This window comes from Maniola hyperantus, chromosome 1 (assembly GCF_902806685.2).
Source record: "Maniola hyperantus chromosome 1, iAphHyp1.2, whole genome shotgun sequence".
Taxonomy (NCBI): Eukaryota; Metazoa; Arthropoda; class Insecta; order Lepidoptera; family Nymphalidae; genus Maniola; species Maniola hyperantus.
The window spans coordinates 6,092,969-6,110,747 of record NC_048536.1 but is presented as its reverse complement, the minus strand read 5'-3'; the positions used below and the strand labels follow the sequence as shown (position 1 = coordinate 6,110,747).

The 17,779-nt window shown below is 34.0% G+C and overlaps 3 protein-coding genes across 3 annotated transcripts in view; 1 reads left to right on the top strand and 2 right to left on the bottom strand.

Annotated features, from left to right (window-relative positions):
• Positions 1-422: 422 nt before the first annotated feature.
• The window catches only part of Atg4a (Autophagy-related 4a), a 23,862-nt gene continuing 6,505 nt past the window's right edge, over positions 423-17,779 (bottom strand). Inside the window, 2 exon segments of the mRNA XM_034971983.2 lie at positions 423-665; positions 1,093-1,258. The gene's annotated coding sequence lies outside the window, so the exon portion shown is untranslated.
• Positions 6,982-10,147, top strand: LOC117985357 (thioredoxin domain-containing protein-like). The gene is made up of 5 exons (XM_034972089.2): positions 6,982-7,183; positions 8,045-8,183; positions 8,649-8,810; positions 9,448-9,573; positions 9,826-10,147. The coding sequence occupies exons 1-5, from the start codon at positions 7,048-7,050 to the stop codon at positions 10,031-10,033; spliced, it is 771 nt and encodes a 256-aa protein (XP_034827980.1). The 5' UTR covers positions 6,982-7,047; the 3' UTR covers positions 10,034-10,147.
• LOC117985163 (ELMO domain-containing protein 2-like) lies at positions 10,595-12,064 on the bottom strand. Its single transcript, XM_034971890.2, has 2 exons — positions 11,362-12,064; positions 10,595-11,134 (listed from the first exon to the last, which is right to left on the bottom strand). Exons 1-2 carry the CDS (start codon positions 11,878-11,880, stop codon positions 10,712-10,714), a joined length of 942 nt encoding a protein of 313 aa, XP_034827781.1. The 5' UTR covers positions 11,881-12,064; the 3' UTR covers positions 10,595-10,711.

Genomic DNA, 17,779 nt, shown 5'->3' with positions numbered 1-17,779 from the left:
ATTCAAATCGAAATTTGGAATGTTTTTTTATAAATGGCATCCATTGACCACTAACACATTCGAGATAATATAATAAAACTGCTCAATCATACAGTACTTATACATAACAGTACTTACATTCTTTAAGTTAGAAGTTCTTTCATATTAGCCTCGAAAACTTGTATTAGACTGCCTGTCTACTGGTGCGGAGAAGAGAGGAGCGAGGCTTTGTAAATATTAAGCAACTAGCTGACCCGGCGAGCTTCGTACCGCCTAACAGTCGATTCTTTAATTTTTTTTAAATCTTACATTTTGTTTAATTTTTCTCTCCGTAAGAACCATCCTCGTACTACATACATCTCTCTTAGTAAACGCTGAACTGGTGATCTCAACATACTTACAATTATTTCATTTGCCTACTTCATTAAAATAATAAACAAATAAAATACACAACTTAAAATGCATTTCAATTGCATAAATGAACACAAAGTCCTCCAATAATTATAAAATACAGAATGTATACAGGTAAAACATAATATAGTATTGTGTTGTGATGAATTATTAAAAATATCATATATGTCGCATACTATTTCATTTTGGCCATAACGCCGTTGTACGTCGACAATTTCATAGAATTTCGAACTCATCATCCGAATCATCAAATTGTCGATCGACTTCTTCAAATTCTGTAAAAAAATATAAATCATAGGTACGAAAATTTTATTAACATTAATGATTACAGTCAATAAAATATTGTTATAAGTTCTTTTCAGAGCTATTAGCTAAGTTATAATTTTCTTTAATGGTGAAGAAAAAATCATGAGGAAATCTGCATGCCAGAGAGCTCTTCATAATGTTCTCAAAGGTGAATAAGTCTGCCAGCATGGTATGGGCCAAACTCTTCTTATTCGCAGAGGAAACTCTCAGTAGAGATTAGTGAGCTAGGGCTGGGTTGATGATGATGATGATCAGTATTTTTCGCTATATGTAGTATGTTCCCGGCATTTTTTTCTAAACCGATTTGACAGGCTTCAATTTAAAAATTTGAGGGGAAAACTGATGCGTTCCATATCCTAGTGGTTTGAATTAAAAACGAGGAGGCAAATCTTTTACCTGTAAAAAGATTAGTGTTTTGTAAGTCTATATCATTGGTGCTGGGTCCCCAGTGCGCCGGGCGCTTATCACAGAGTTCGAACAGAGGCTGGCTCTCCTTCATTAGTTTAGTTTCTATCGTCGTACACAACTCGTCGAAGTCACTCCTTGTCCGACACAGGAAACACTGGAAAATTACACAACATATTTTTATGTGTAAGCCGCGTTAACAACAGTCAAAGTCAAAGTCAAATTATTTATTCAAAATAGGTAATAAATTACTCTTTTTGATAGTCAGATGTTGGATTTGTAAGATATAGTGGTGATAATTATTACGCAAACTTAAAACTAAAGCTACGAGTCATCACAGTATCCATACTAAATACTAATACTGTAAGGGGTGGTAGCAGTGAAACTCGAGGGGTTTGCTTAAAATCTGTATTATCAAAAAATTCCTAAGTAGGGTCACTCGGCCCTTTCACGACCAGTTAGTCGACTTGGTGTCTTTAAAGTTACGTAGCTCTTCAAAATATACCTTTTTAGCCGATATTACAACTTAAATCGATAAAAAAAGCATTAAAGAAATTAATCACTATATGTTTTAAGCATTTTAATTTCTCTATTATTAGCAATATTCCGATTTATCGAAAAGGGCGTTTTTTTTCAGTTTACGACCATTCTTCGTTAGTTCACGGCCACACTTTCGTCAGTTTACGACCATTTAAATGCCACTGAAAAAGGAGCTTTCGATGTATTTATTTAAAGTCAAAAATAAAAATAACAATATTTTCTCTGATATCACGTTTATTTATTTCTTCTATTAATTATTAATCAATATGTTTATCAAAAAAACTAACAAAAATAACTAAGTAATAATATCGTATCGAAAATAGATAGTGGGAAAACATAATTAATTATGATTTTTTTTAAATATCACGTTTATTTACTTCTTCTATAAATTATTAATCAATATGTTATCAAAAATAACTAAGCAATAATTTTTTATCGAAATTAGAATATAATGGACAAAAGTAATTAATTATGATTATTATTAATATTAATACAATAAAAATTATATTATTATATAAATTACTTATTATTATCTTGCATACAAAATGGGCATATGTAATCCGATATTGCTGCTTCAATATATGGAACTTGTTCCAACTGTACATTTTAGATGGAACCAGCGGACGCATTTATCACAGCCGATATTTTTTTCCGAATCATCCTCAACGTCGCTTATCAAGTCTTCATAACATTGGCTGCATTGCAAACCTCCTTTTTTGAGGTGCTCTTCACCACTGTCCTTTTTTTCTTTATTCTTTTCTCTTTTTCTTTAGCTTTCCTATCTTTTTCTTCTGCTTTTAATTGTCGCTTTTGTTTTTTTTCCATTTCTAAATTTTCTTTATCTTGGTCTTTTTTTTGGTAATAAGCTCTCCAAGCTTTAGAAGAAATTGCACTAGGTATTTAGGTCCAATCTTTTTATCTTTTGGTGCTGGTGGCTCCGGAAAATGTAAATGTTTTTCGAAGATATCATCAAAAGACATGTCATTTTGTGTTTGTGATATTTCGAGTTCAGAAAATGGCAAAACCGATATATCGTCTAAAGATATATATGAGCCAGGTTGAGGTAAACTTATATTTGCAGCATCAGTAATTAGTTCTGTGGTCAAAATGTTGATATTCGGGCTTGAACATGAAGCAGGAGCTGGTGGCGTAATAGTGTCAATATTTGGGTTGCAACTTGGAGCTTGTAGTGTAAAAATATCAATATTTGAGCTGAAATTAGAGGGATTATTCAGGCTGGAACAAGCAGTAGTTTGTGGCACGATTCCAGGCTCATCAAAGTTTAAATTGTCTGGAGTAACTGCACAGTTCGTTTCAGTCACGAGGTCTTCAAGTATGCTCGAACTCTGATTAGAAGTTGCAGATGTTCGAGGCGTCTTTGACTTGGAACGGCGATTTTCGATGAATTTTGCTCTAGCCTTCTCAATTTCTTCCAGAATAGGCGTTACTTCAATATTTCGACTGGCCAAGTCTGTCTGGATTAATGATATAACCTTCAAGGCTGCATCGAAATCTCTTGCATACACCGTTTTTGCTCTATTTGATGTTGGACTTATTAGTTTCTGTAAGTCCTTGACACATTTTGTGTAGTCTACGTTATTTTCATTTAAGGGGTACAACCCACATTTTCGAAACCCATTTTTGATGGTCTCGTCCAAGTCAATTAAAGTGAAAGTCTCTTAAGAATTTCACAAAAATTATAGTTTAGTAATGGTTTTGTTAATGTTCTCAGGGCGAACCTGCCAATTCCTTACAGTATTTTTTCACTTTTGCTTCAGCGGCCTAAACACGCTTACGTCAGCCGGCTGAAGCATATGCGTTGTGTTAGCTGGTAAGGCATATAATATTATGCCATTTTGGTCACAAAACTCACTCAATGAGTATGTCATATGAGACTTGTGCCGTCTATAAATAGAATCACAGGCTTTTTGATACCGCTTTTGGCTATCCAATCATTCAAATCATTACATACATATTCATAGAAGACTTCGCTCTTCATCTAACCGCTTTTCGGAACGTCCAAGTACCATGATTCTGGCATATTATCAATGATAGCCTTAGGAGGTCTTACGTAGGGGAATATTACAAGGGGTGGGCATAATTTACCACTTGCTGTAAATACCACCAATACAGTGATATTTTTCTTTTTCATTATTTTGTTTAATTACATATACGTTTTTGTATCCTCTAGGTCCCAAAACTTTACCACTCTTTGGGCACAGAGAGAATCCGGTTTCATCTCCGTTAAATATCCTGTCTGGTTCTTCAAATATGTCCAAAGCAGCAATAGACGCCATATATCTCTCAATTCCTTGAACCACGACCTTATGCGGGTCTCGGTTACTGCGGCTCGGGCATTGTTAATGCCTTTCTGGTACTCTAATACTAATTTCGGGATGTCGTTTTAAGAAGTTGTGGTACCAAGTATCACCTGGCTTACCCTCCTTAAAAGGGTTTTTAATTCCAGAATCGCGAATGATTTTGGATACACTTTCTATTAGATCTTGTTTAGTTAGTGGAAATCCACATTTAGTCATGTTTATAAGCCATTTAGATAGCTTTCTTCTTCAATTTCGTCGCGACCTATACAGGGTCTGGGCCTACTTTAGGCATTTTGCTCGCTGCTATTTTACCCGACAGTCGATCATAAACGGCGTTTTTTGGCACCCCATAAAACCGGCAGGCTTCTCTTATTCCCATTTTTTTTGTTTTGTATGGTCTTCTATTGCTTTCATTAAATTTCTTCTTCCTTGTAGTTGAAAAGACTACGTATGGTAGACTTTTTTTGATACCGCCCGCGCCTTCTGCAAAATACATTTTACTAAAGTAAGTACATTAAAAAAACAGAAAATATCATATTAGTGGTAATATATATAATATTAGTAGTAATTTGCAAAAATAAATTGAAAATGTAACCATGTTAGTTGTATTGCAAGTTATAAAAAAACTTGTATATAAAATATGCAATATACATATTATAAACAGAAAATATCAACGTGTTAGTGGTATTTGCAACAAGTGATGAAATAATGTATGCCTTTGGTGATTTTTATACATAAGACCTCATAAAATCATCGTTGCTAAACAGTGTTAATTAAGGGTACTTGGATATTCACGAAGTTGTTGATGAAAAGTGGGTTATTTTATGAATACTTTAATAATGATTTCAGTGGTTATTTTAATAATGAGGCTGAAGTTGTCGTATAAGAAGCTTCTGCTATTTGATGAACTTTCTTGAAATCATGACATACCCTTGCCGAAAATAAGCAACGAAGTCGGATCTCCACCAAAATGTTGATAATCTTACTTCTATATAGAAGTAATATATACCGACTTCCTATCTTTCTATCAAAATGGTTCATTGTCATAATATTATTGTAAGCTAGGTAATAATTTAATAGATCATACCAACTTATCTTTATCGTTTGCTTTTTTCTGTTTATTTTTTTTCGGTTTAGGTGGTGGAACCATCTGTAAATAGAAATAAAACACATGCAACATATACCAAGCACCAAACCCGTTAGTACGCAGTCAGACATCTTTGTGAAAACAGTATAAGTTTATTACTGTTTAAATAATATGGCCATACCGAACTTAATTATTTAAAAGAAAGAAAGTAGGTTTCAATTCAATTTATCGTCAGAAATCTTCGTGAACAACACTAAACATTTGTGTATGAGAAAAGAAGTTGGTTCTCGATCATAGTTAGGTCTTTTGCCACATCACATTAATATTTCTGGTTGCGATTAAATCAATAAACGATCGCCAAAATATAGACATTAAATTGATGTTCTTATAGTCGCAAGCTAATCAGTAGGTATACGACCACCAAAATGTAGTCAAACTAATGAAAATAACTACTTGGTCGTTAACTAGTCTGTATACGACCACCAAAATGTAGTCAAACTAATGAAAATAACTACGTGGTCGTTAACTAGTCTGTATACGACCACCAAAATGTAGTCAAACTAATGAAAATAACTACGTGGTCGTTAACTAGTCTGTATACGACCACCAAAATGTAGTCAAACTAATGAAAATAACTACGTGGTCGTTAACTAGTCTGTATACGCCCGCAAAAAACTGAGACTTTTGTATGTAATAAAATTGGTGGTCGACAGATGATCCGTTCCCGACCACTTTGTATTTAGCTATCTTAATACATTTAGATTTCTAGGTTTTATCTATATTTTGCTGGTCGCAATCTGACATCTAAATAAAGCATGTTTATTAGGATGCCAAGAAACAATAACATTTACACCCATATAAAGCTGCATGTTAGAAAAGCTGAAATAAGATTCGATGAAAACCGCTCTTTTACGACCATGTGTTCGTAAACGGAAGGAAGCTAAGTTTTAGTCAGCCCATTGGCGACCACCCTTTATTTATATTAAATAAACCATTTTTTGAATCAAATATGGACTCAAAGATATATTTCAATCATACTCTAACACCTCAAGTGCAATAAGTATGCACAAACTTTACTAAAAACATGTTTTACTTACTGTTGAAGTTTGCCTCCTCACTAATTTTTTATTAACTTTTTGCTCCAAAATCGACACATGCGCTCCGTCTCAGATTCGTCAACTCACTGAGAGACACTAACAAATACTGGGTCAGCCAAATTTTACTTGAGGGAAAGAGATGGACAGAGCATGCTCTTGCAGCAAAATGAACGATCGCTGCGTTATTATTACAACTATTTTTGGTTGTTTTCTGAAAAATGGTCGGGAACAGGCTGTGGTCGCCAAACCGGCCAAATGACCTATACCTGTGCAAAAAACCACGTTAATCCGTTTCTCCGTTGCGACGTGATTGAAGGACAAACCAACAAACAAACACACTTTCGCATTTATAATAAGGGTACTGATTCTTGCTTCAACAAAAAATACCTACGTAATATACTAAATCAAAATGATACAGAAAAGACATTCCTCAGGGCGCATGCCTCTGCACATTTTTCTATTGATATTAATTTTATTGTTTGTAATATTTTTTATTACCCGCCAGCCCAAAAGGAGGGTATTTGTTTGTCCTGTATGTATGTACGCTCATAACTATTCAACGGCTCAACTGATTTTGATAAAAGATATGTGATACTCATAAATAGACATCGAAATATATGCATTTGCATAAAACTAACAACTGCATTTTTGCATATTTTAGTACTTTTTCAGTGATAGTGCATATTTCAGTATCATATCGCATAGTTCACTATCAAAAATATGTATTATGGTTTTTAAGGTTAATGTGAGGGCTGAAAAAGATCCAGTGCAAACTGCAATCAGGGTTTTTTGAAAACTTTTTAAATTACTTGAACACAAGTAATTAATAACAATTAATTTGATTGTTTTAGCTAAACCAAATTGTGATGTGTGTAATAAATTGGAACAAAATCTTGACAGTATGTATGATGATTTTGTGAAGCACATGAATGCTCTAACTGTGAAAGCAGTTAACAGTCATTTATCCAGACTCTACAGTCCAACCAAAGAGCCGGCAGTTGTATTTTTCAGACATGGAGTTCCTTTGCTCTATGATGGTATGAAACCTTATTCCATTGGGCACTAATTTTACTATAGTGTTAACCTACGAAAGAGGAAATGTGACTGACCATTTTCGTCCAACCTTTTCACTATATTAATTTATGAGATTTAAAAGTTAAGTTCCACTCAGACTAAGAAACAAGAGACTTGTCAGACGCGTATACCTGAAAGGGACAAAACAACAAAAGAAATAATACTCACGTATAAAAGGTTATGTTTCATCATTTATTTTACACAGCAATGCACCATAAATGGCTTCTACACCTTCAATACTAAATTTAAAACAGAAAACTAAATAAAAACTCGTAATATTCACAATTACTAATTAATCTCACAGAGGTTTGTTGGGCACAAAGTACAACGTGCCCAACAAAAAAAAGCTAAACTATGACAAAGACAAAAACTGTGTTTATGTCTCTATCACTCTTCAGAGCTTTTCTATGCACCTAGCTTGCTCTAACAAGGTATTATTATTTTAATGCCAAGTCTCCTTAATACTTAGCCTGAGTAAGTTCCATAATAAATTGTGATCTAACTTAAATGTCATTATTTAATATTCATTCATATTGTTCATATATGAGATTTAGGACATACTGTCTCAAAAGTAAACTTTGAGAAGATTGACACTATTTTTATTTCTGGCAGTTCAGTTTTATGTTCAACTTACTTAGCTTGAAACTTATAGGACTAAACTTTTATAAATTGAATGGTTGAATGGTTCCAAAGTTTAACAATATATACATATATCACTTAAAATAACCATAAATTAACATTTTTTTAAAATATAATAACTATGTATATTGGGCAATATACACACTTAATTATGTAAATTTATTTTTGTGTTAATTTAAAAATAGGCGAACCAGAGGAAAATGAACTTTATGGGTTTTTGGAAAAAAATCAGACTCCAGCAGTCAAAGAGTTAACGGATAAAATTTTTGAGCACATGACACAAGCAGCTACTGGTTCTACCACAGGGGATTGGTTTATCATGTTGTAAGTACTGTCTTACTTATTTTTAGGGTTCCGTACCTCAAAAGGAAAAACGGAACCCTTATAGGATCACTTTGTTGTCTGTCGGTCTGTCAAAAACCTATAGGGTACTTCCCGTTGTCCTAGAATCATGGAATTCGGCAGGTAGGTAGATCGTATAGCAGACATTAGGGGAAAATCTAAAAATCGTGTATTTGTAGTTACATCACACAAAAAAAAATTGTGGTCATGAACTAAAAATTAGTGTTTTCTATTTTGAAAAATGAATACTCGTGGGGTATCTATGGATAGGTCTTCAAGAATGATATTGAGGTTTCTAATATCATTTTTTTCTAAACTGAATAGTTTGCGCGAGAGACACTTCGTGGGCGAGTCCGACTCGCACTTGGCCGGTTTTTTATTATTCTTATTTTAAGAACTATGTATTTTAGCATCTTTTGTAATGTAATTTTTATGCTTTTGTTAAAGTTATGGAGCATCCTGTGTGGAATGTCAAAGGTTGCATGCAGTTTGGGAAAGTGTGGGAGCAACATTACGTGGACGAATTAATGTTGCCAGAGTTGATGCTAATCTAGCTGGGCTCAATACAGCCAAGAGGTTTAAAGTTGCTAAACTTCCAGCTTTTCTCTTGTAAGTTTAACTACTTTTTAATTAACTTTATTAGTTCTAAATGCTTGTATAGTGCGCGACTTGAAGTTGGCAAAAGGTTTGTAAACCCTGTGTCAATATCTGTCGTCTGTGCCCCTGTGTGGTGTATACGCGTACATGTCACACACACACACAAACGTACGAAATTGTCTTCACTTTTTAAAATACAATCATATGAGCATTGCCTATTTGGAGTTTTATGATATCTTTGATATTATATAAAAGGTATAAGTCCCGCAAATTACTATTGCGCTGGAACCATGTCTCATTAACATCGAAATGACGTCATTTTGACGTCAGCTGAAATAAAAATATACCTACCATCAGCTCAAAACTTCAGTCTAGTGCTGACGTCACTAAAATGGCGGCCACGCGCATTAGCAATTTGCGGGACTTATATAATTATCTTTTCTTTTACCCAAGTGAAGCCAGACGGATCAGATAGTAAGTTGCTGATAGTTGTGTACACTAATTGTGTGTGATGTGTCATATACCTACAAACATAACATAATATTATAGCTGTATGAGTAAATATTTCTATTAGAAAGGAGTCAATATCAGTTATTAAATTGAAATTAAATTATGTTATAAGTGATTAATGGTTGGTTGGTTGTTTCAGCTTCCGTCTTGGAAAAGTTTATCGATATGACTTACCAAAGAGAGATATCAAATCATTTGTTTCCTTTGCCCAGGATTGGTACAAAAATTCAAAAGGTGAACCGGTACCACTTCTTTCATCACCATTGTAAGTCAAACATACATAATATATAGTCCATACAAAATGTCTCCTCACGCGCCATTTTAACTCTATGGGTCAACTATCATGTCAAAAGTACGGTTCACTAAAATCATACTTTGTCATGAAATTTGACACAAAAAGTTAAAATGGCGCGTGAGGAGTTAGAATTTACGCGTTAGAAGTGATTTCTTTAACAAATTCAAAGACTAAAAACCTTATGTATATATGGATCTTAAAAAGTGGATTTTTTTATTTCAGTGATGAATTGGTAGATTGGTCTGTTGAAATGATCAAATTCAGCATAGCTTTTGGCTTGGATATATTAGCAAGATATCCTTGGATCTGGCAGATAGGACTAGCAGGATTTGGTCTTGTTGCAATAACAGCCCTTATAGCATTAATCAAAGCAGGAAAAACAAAACCTAAAGAACCTAAAGAAGTTAAGAAAGAGAAGAAGAGCAAATGAGTTGGTCAAGGTTTTTATGATATTTTAGTATGACCAGTGAAAAAATATTGTTATCAGGGTAGGAATTTTGCATTTATTTATCCGTCCTAGTTTTTGAGCATGTAATACTTTTTTTAACTACTGAGGTATACTTACCTATAAGTTGCATAAAAATCCCATATATTAAGTAAAATGACTTTTTGTATTTTTTTAAATACTAAATAAGTATAAAAAATTATTAATAAAATTATTAATTTTGCATAAGACTTTTATTAACTAAAGTTAAATAGTAAAGCATTTTGTCATGGGTTTACTTAACTTAAAAATAGGTAATCACATTTGAGAGTAATATTAAAATATTGATCACAGAAGCATAAGTGCACATAAGCTTATGAAAATATAAAAGATTTATTTTTAAGTTTTAGTTAAAATAAAGATTTTATTATACTTTTGAACACTATAAATACAAAACACATATTGTTACTGGCAACATATTATAACATACAGACATTGTATAAAATTCCTCAATATTCTTTACAATACAGGGCTGTTTCAGTTAGAGTCAAACATAATATAGTTTATTTTTCTATTGTATTTAATACAGCTCTAATTGAACACATTGCACAGGTAGTTCATTAGCTTCTAGTTTGTGCTATAAATTAAGTGTAAAATTCCACTAAAGTAGGTACTAAGTATTTATTATATAGTGTCTACTTGTATGTTTATTCTAAACACTGATGCTGGGTCTGCTAGTTCAGAACGAACAGCATTCTCAAACTTTTTGAATATTATAGAAAATTCCATCATATTCTCAGGTTTTGATTCAATCCACATTTTGTCAAATTCATAAAAGAGATAGCAATAAAACTTGTGAAACAAATTAATACTGGGCAGGTATTGTTTACAGTTAAACATGTAAGTTTTGGCAGAGCCATCCTTTAGTAGATAGTAAGCCATGGACGTTAAGTTAATACCCACAATGGCATATGTGTAGCCATACTTAGGGTGCAACGAGTGACTTAAAACATGGCTTGAAGCCAGAGTGTACTCTGTTGCAAAGTATAGTAGATTTTCTAAACCCAGGAGTCCCATACCACGAAAGTCTGTTTTTGGATCATCACCCTGAAAAGAAAACAGATATGTATGAAAGTGGTGTTGTGGTTGCAGTTTTTTACATACTATTGGTACTAAAGAATTTATTTTTATTTTGTATGAGTAATCTACAAGTAAATTTAACAATTCCTTGAATCAACTAGAGAGTTACACATAATAGGCTATCTGTAAAGTTAAAGACTATATGTAGGTATGTACTCAATTTGTTTCAATATTGTTGTATTTCTTTACTGTACCTGAAAACCGATGTCCTGCCAGTCTTTAGTAATCCTTGCTTCCAATGGTCTGTCAGGCATCAACAAATTCCACAACCTCAAGAGCTTTGCTTCATGATCTGGATTACTGCTATCATACTGTGTACACCGAAGATCTTCCACTTCATCAACTAACTGACGGTAACTCCAGATTTGTATGAGACACTGACGAAATGATGGTTTGAAAGCATCGTGGAGTTTGGGATTGATCTTCTTAACTCTTAGAATAATATTTATTGGAGGATCGAGTATCTCAGAGAAATGTGACGCAATGAATCTTCGCTCTCTTACCACCGCGTCTAAGAACGAAACAACTTCTTTTACATCTCGCATTCGTGATAACATTAATGATTTTTCAATATTACACGTCCTCTGAGCTCCTACTCTATCGCCATAACATATCCTTTGCAGTTCACAAAGACGCGTAGTTTTTCGCAAAAACCATTTTATAAAAGGTCTCAAATACCATTGAAGCACAGACCAAAAGTTAAAAAATACCATTTCTAATTTATTCACAATTTTCACTTTTCCTTTACATACTTTTCAGTTTCCACTTATACAATCAGTCGTGTATACCTAGTAAGTAATAGCTGCACAATGATCTAAATTCAGTAGACCAGTCTCATTCATTAATGGATCTGTGATATAAAGGCTACGAATTTTAACTAGGTATTTTTTAAAACATCAGTCAGTAAAAGAGAAAAAGAGTGATATAAATCTGATCAATTGAATTCTCTGTTCTCTATGTCACAGATCACTATCACCCACGAATCTATAGCACAGACAAGTAATCTCTATAGATTCATTATTATCACATATTAGATCATAGAGGTAATCATTCATCCAAGAGATTCATGCTATCACCATATCACTATATTACTCTAAGTCTACTGTGTTCACCAGGCAGACGAAGCCTCGTATAGCAAATTTTTGTATGCACGGATGCCTGAAATGGACACATCAGCATCTACAGAATCATAAATCACACCAAAAATGAGTTTGTTCTCTGTCACTATATTATCAAGATTTACTCTATGGTCATAAAAAGTCTCAGACTAAGTAGGCCTTAAAAGACTGTTATCCAGGGCCGTAAAATAAATTTAAAAAAAAAAAAAAATCAGACTAAGTATTAAGGAGACTTGGTATTAAAATAATAATACCTTGTTAGAGCAAGCTAAGTGTATAGGTAAGCTCTGAAGAGTGATAGAGACCTAAACACAGTTTTTTGTCTTTGTCATAGTTTAGCTTTTTTTTGTTGGGCACGTTGTAGTTTGTGTCTAACAAATCTCTGTGATAGTAATTTATTGCGAATATTACGAGTTTTTATTTAGTTTTCTGTTTTAAATTAGTATTGAAGGTGTGTAGAAGCCATTTATTGTGCATTGCTGTGTAACAGTTATAGGAAACGCAAATTATGAAATATAACCTTTCATACGTAAGTATGATTCTTTTGTTGTTTTGTCCCTTTCGGGTATACCACACAGATATGTCCAAATTTGCAATTAGCGTGGCCCCCTCAGTCCCTCTCGCTCAAGCAGATTTTCTTACTTGTGAAATGTCATTCCCTCTACACTTCACTTTGTTTGTTAAATAATCACGTACAAATATATTTTGACAAACAAAAGAAAAATCCACGGTGATAAGGACAAAGCATAATCATTTTGTTACGACGTTATAACAAGAGCTTAAATGCATTTAGCTATCTCGCTCTAACAGTCAGTGTCACAATAGGGCTACTTCTAACAGTCCTTATTCTGAGGGATATACGCATCTGATAAGTCTCTTGATTCTTAGTCTGCGTAATAAATAGTACCTACAAGAAACACTCGTACTTAACTATGTACCTACCTTTTTTGGTAATGTTGGCAGTACAGTCTTTCTGACAGTGTTAGTCTTATAATATTGGTATTGAAGCATGCATTCCATGCATACATTTTCGGTTTTGTATGAAAGTCCGGTCTCTTAAAACGTAGTGATTCTTTTTGGTGTTCACCTCAGAATAAGGACTATTAGAAGTAGCCCTATTGTGACACTTACTGTTAAAGCGAGATAGCTAAATGCATTTAAGCTCTTGTTATATGAGATGTTAAGTGAGGTTATGTTGACTCAAGTATTGTAAATAAATAACTGATTAGTTTTGTTGTTTTTTGTTTTTGTAATTATTGTGCAATGGTGGTTGGTGCAGTATACTAGGCTACAATAGCCGACACAAACGTAAAATAGACGGATTATCATTTCACAAGAAGTACCTCTGCTTGAGCGAGAGGGGCTGAGGGGGCCACGCTAGTTGCATATCTGGACATATCTGTGGTGTTCACACCCAGCACCATCCCAGCACACTTAATGCGTATTTTTTTAACACGTTCAATGCGCGTAATATTTCCCTGTCTTACTCGCAGTGCGTTACAAGGAAAATCTGACTGGTACATTGACTGAAATCTAGTGCGCTACGAGACATAAACGTTTGTACATATACCTCCATTATCAAGGCTTTATTTTCTCAATAAACCTAAGAAAGACCATTTTAATATTATTAGAGGATAGTATATGAGTCAAACTATCGTGATGTGAGTTAGCTTTAGCGTACCTATATCATGTATTTTGGAAAATATAAGGCTTTTAAAATCCCAGACAATTTTACCTGGTGTAGCGCCTGCAGAACTAGCAACTTAAGAAGTATCGACTGACGATTAGTGATGGGACTGTTTAATAAAAATAAAAATATCGATGTCATACTTTTATTTTATTACATAATATATTAGCAAATTGTATAACAAGTGCATAAAACGGGCAATTTTATGCCCGAGTTATTTACTCTGGTTTTCATTTAGATTGCAAGGAAATGAAAGTGGTATTCTAACTAAAATATGACTAATAAAATAGTGAAATTCGAACAATTTTTTATTTTTAATCATGAATTCACGGTAAATTATATTTATATTTATAAAAATATCGGAAAATTATAAAATTATAATTATAAAAACTCGGATTTTCTATTTGATGGAGATTTTGTTAATGGTCTATTGTTTTGGATTTTTTGCTGCCCAGCAATAACGAAATTACGATCATCATTGTTTTCATCAGTAACAAGTTGCAGCATCCGACGTGACCGTTTCATGGTTAGTACACACACACACACAATTATAATTTAATACCTATTATTTTCCGCGAAAATGATAATACCATAATAATCGATATACGTACTGCTTCTTGAATGCACTATCGCTCACTGAAGGTGTTTCGCCTGTTCCCGTGGTGCTATACCAGACACGTACGTACAAGTCGCATATGACTGGTACCGCACACAGCAAGAAAAATTTCCTTCTGGTGCTACCCAGACAAATGTGACTTGTACAGATTAAATAGTTTGAAATAGTAGGGTTTGAGGAGGAAATTCAAAATATATATTTATCTCTTACCTACTCACAAGGTTTCATAGTAAAAGTGCCCCCGCACCACAGGAAAAAACACAACAACTAGTCGCCGCACCAGTTGAAAGTCACATACAAGTCGAAATTGACCGGTACCGCACGCAACGTGTTAAACTGGTTTTGCAGCTCTGGGTTCTATCCTTTTTGAGCCTAACTTCTTGCAAAACTTGCAAAGAAAATATAAGTCCCGCAAATTGCTATTGCGCTGGAACCATGTCTCATTAACATGGAAATAACGTCGTTTTGACGTCAGCCGAAATAAAATTCAAACAATGCTTCAATCTTTGTCTGAGACACAGATCACTATACAGTACTGTATACTGACAAGGCTATCTTGGTGCGTGGCGAAAATCGGTACTATCGTTGCCAGCAAGTGTCCCCTTTGTCTTGTTTGAATATTCTATTATAATCGGGGAGGTAACGTCCTGCATTGACGTTTGCGCGGGGGCTGAGCTGAGCGGGTACTCAGCCCCCGCGCAAACCGGGCAAGCGCGGGTGACGATAACGTGCGGGGCGTCCCCCCCCGGCCCTCGTGTAAGTAATTTGGTAAATGTCACTTGCTTTAACGGTGAAGGAAAACATCGTCAGGAAACCTGCACGCCTGAGAGTTCTCCATAATGTTCTCAAAGGTGTGTGAAGTCTACCAATCCGCAAATGGCCAGCGTGGTAAACTATGGCCAAAACCCTTCCCACTCTGAGCTACCCATGCTCTGTGGTGAGCCGGTGCAGGTGGTGAGTTGATCATGATGAAGTGATATCCTACATCTTATCGAATGAAGCGATGCATTTTGCATATAATATAACTAAGTAGTACTAAGTACTAGTAGGTAATAAATTATTAAGGTAGTTTAGTGACGTCAGCACTAGATTAAAGTGTTGAGCAACCAGTACCGTTGACAAAACTGTCGGTAGAGTAGGTACGCCGTACGCGTATTGTGTTTTGAATAATATTGCAATTCACATATTTTGTTTGTTATTGTTGTTAAGTTTTTTGTTAATTTGTTTTAGTTGTTGTTTCCTTTTGGGTTAAATATGAGTAGGAAAATAATTAATAGTTGTGCCCGTGAGATTATTATTAAAGTAAGTAGACAATTATTTTGCAAAAGAGAAGAGGATTCAAAAATTACTTCCACAGTCAAGACACCAGTCAAGACGTGGTATTTCGAATGGAAATGTTACAACTAACTACCGGTACCTACTTCAAATAAAACCAAGGACCCTCAGCGGCCCATTGCTTGGAACTTGCGCGCGAACTATAGGTATGAAGGTCAAGCTCATTAAATACAAAGGTACCTACACAAATACTTAATACATATAGTATTTTAAAACGAAAATATTAAAAAACTAATATACATATCAAAAAAGTAATAAATTGTACATAATAATAAATTTACTATTATGGCTAAGCTAGGTTATAAATTATTATATTTATTATTCTAAAAAGAAAATTTTTGCCGACGGTAAGTAGGTATATTTTAAATTTTTATTTCGGCTGACGTCACGACATGGTTCCAGCGCAATATCAATTTGTGGGACTATTATGGTTACGTATCTAACAAATAAGGTACCTAGGTAATAAAATAAAAATCATACTTTAATCCGAAATTGTGTTTTATTAACTTATTTTGAAAATTGTAATAATAAATACTATTTTAAAATTATTACAATGCAACATACGATTTGACATACATCGTTAATTTATTTACACGTAGCGATGCGAGGATTAGGTACAAATCTTCACCTTCGCAAGTATAAATTATATAATAGGTAATACACGGTGAAATTATAGTTATTGAACCGTGGCTAGTACTATCGACTACACTTGTTTGTTTTGGAAAACTAGGCAATTTTTTGGATAAATAAAAATATATTATCTTGATTGACACAAACTAGAATCTGTGAGAAACATTAGTAGTGGCCGAGCGTGACAACTGCACCAGCGCACCACATATTATTATTAAACCGACTTCATTTACGAGCAGTTTACGAGGTCATGTCAGTGACATATTGTGACCGGCGCTGTTCTGAGACAGAGCGAAGTGCGAACGCGGCGTGGCGGCGTAGGTACTACTACTGGTTGGCGAATTTTTCCAAGCAAAAATTACTGGATTTATTTATTTACTAGCTGCCCTGGTGAACTTCGTTCCGCCCAACAGTCGATTCAAATTTTTTAAACTTTCCTCTCCGTAAGAACCATCCTCGTACTTCAAGGAATATTATAAAAAAAGAATTAGCGAAATCGGTTCAGCCTTTCTCGAGATTTGCGATTAGCAACACATTTAGTGATTCATTTTTATATTATAGATTTTATGACTAGGGTTTAATATAAATTGTCGAAATGGATGACGATTCATTTAACCACGGCTCTCAAACCACTACAATTTTACTGTGTATACAATAAAAATAAGAAATGGTGTATTTTATTACATTTTAGATAAGAAAGTATGCAGGTACACGTTGCTGTGCTGTGAACTATGAGATAATATGCTTATTATAAAAACCTGCTTTAGTATTAAACTAAGTATTCTACTGGCAAACAAACTTAAGAGATCGCTCCCAATGCGTTAAAATTAAATAAATAGAAAACATTTATAAATGTGAAAGTTTGGATGATAGTTACGCCACAATGACTGAACCGATTTGGCTAAAACTTGGTAGGTATGGAGATGTTCCCACGGGATTAAAAAATCTAAATCCATGGAGACGAAGTCGCGGGCGGCATGAGTTGATAGAAATTATTATATTTTTATTAACGTTTAGTTTTTATTAAGACTGACTGAACAAGCCAAATCTGTAAGTACCTATTTATCTCACTAATGTCTTTTCATGCAGCTTATTTCTAAAGCTTATGTATCTAATGTAGGTAATATAATTTAATACGAATAATTACCTACTTACCTACGAATAGGTAGGTATTCTGCTTGTTAGAATTATATTGCCTACTATAATTCTCGAAGTTTAAAACGAAG

Coding starts and splice junctions, on each gene's coding strand:
- LOC117985357 (XM_034972089.2), top strand. CDS start 7,048: ATGTATGATGATTTTGTGAAGCACATGAATGCTCTAACTGTGAAAGCA. Junction 7,184..8,044: donor AGTTCCTTTGCTCTATGATG/GTATGAAACCTT, acceptor ATTTAAAAATAG/GCGAACCAGAGGAAAATGAA. Junction 8,811..9,447: donor AAACTTCCAGCTTTTCTCTT/GTAAGTTTAACT, acceptor TGGTTGTTTCAG/CTTCCGTCTTGGAAAAGTTT.
- LOC117985163 (XM_034971890.2), bottom strand. CDS start 11,880: ATGGTATTTTTTAACTTTTGGTCTGTGCTTCAATGGTATTTGAGACCT. Junction 11,135..11,361: donor GGCAGGACATCGGTTTTCAG/GTACAGTAAAGA, acceptor TTTTCTTTTCAG/GGTGATGATCCAAAAACAGA.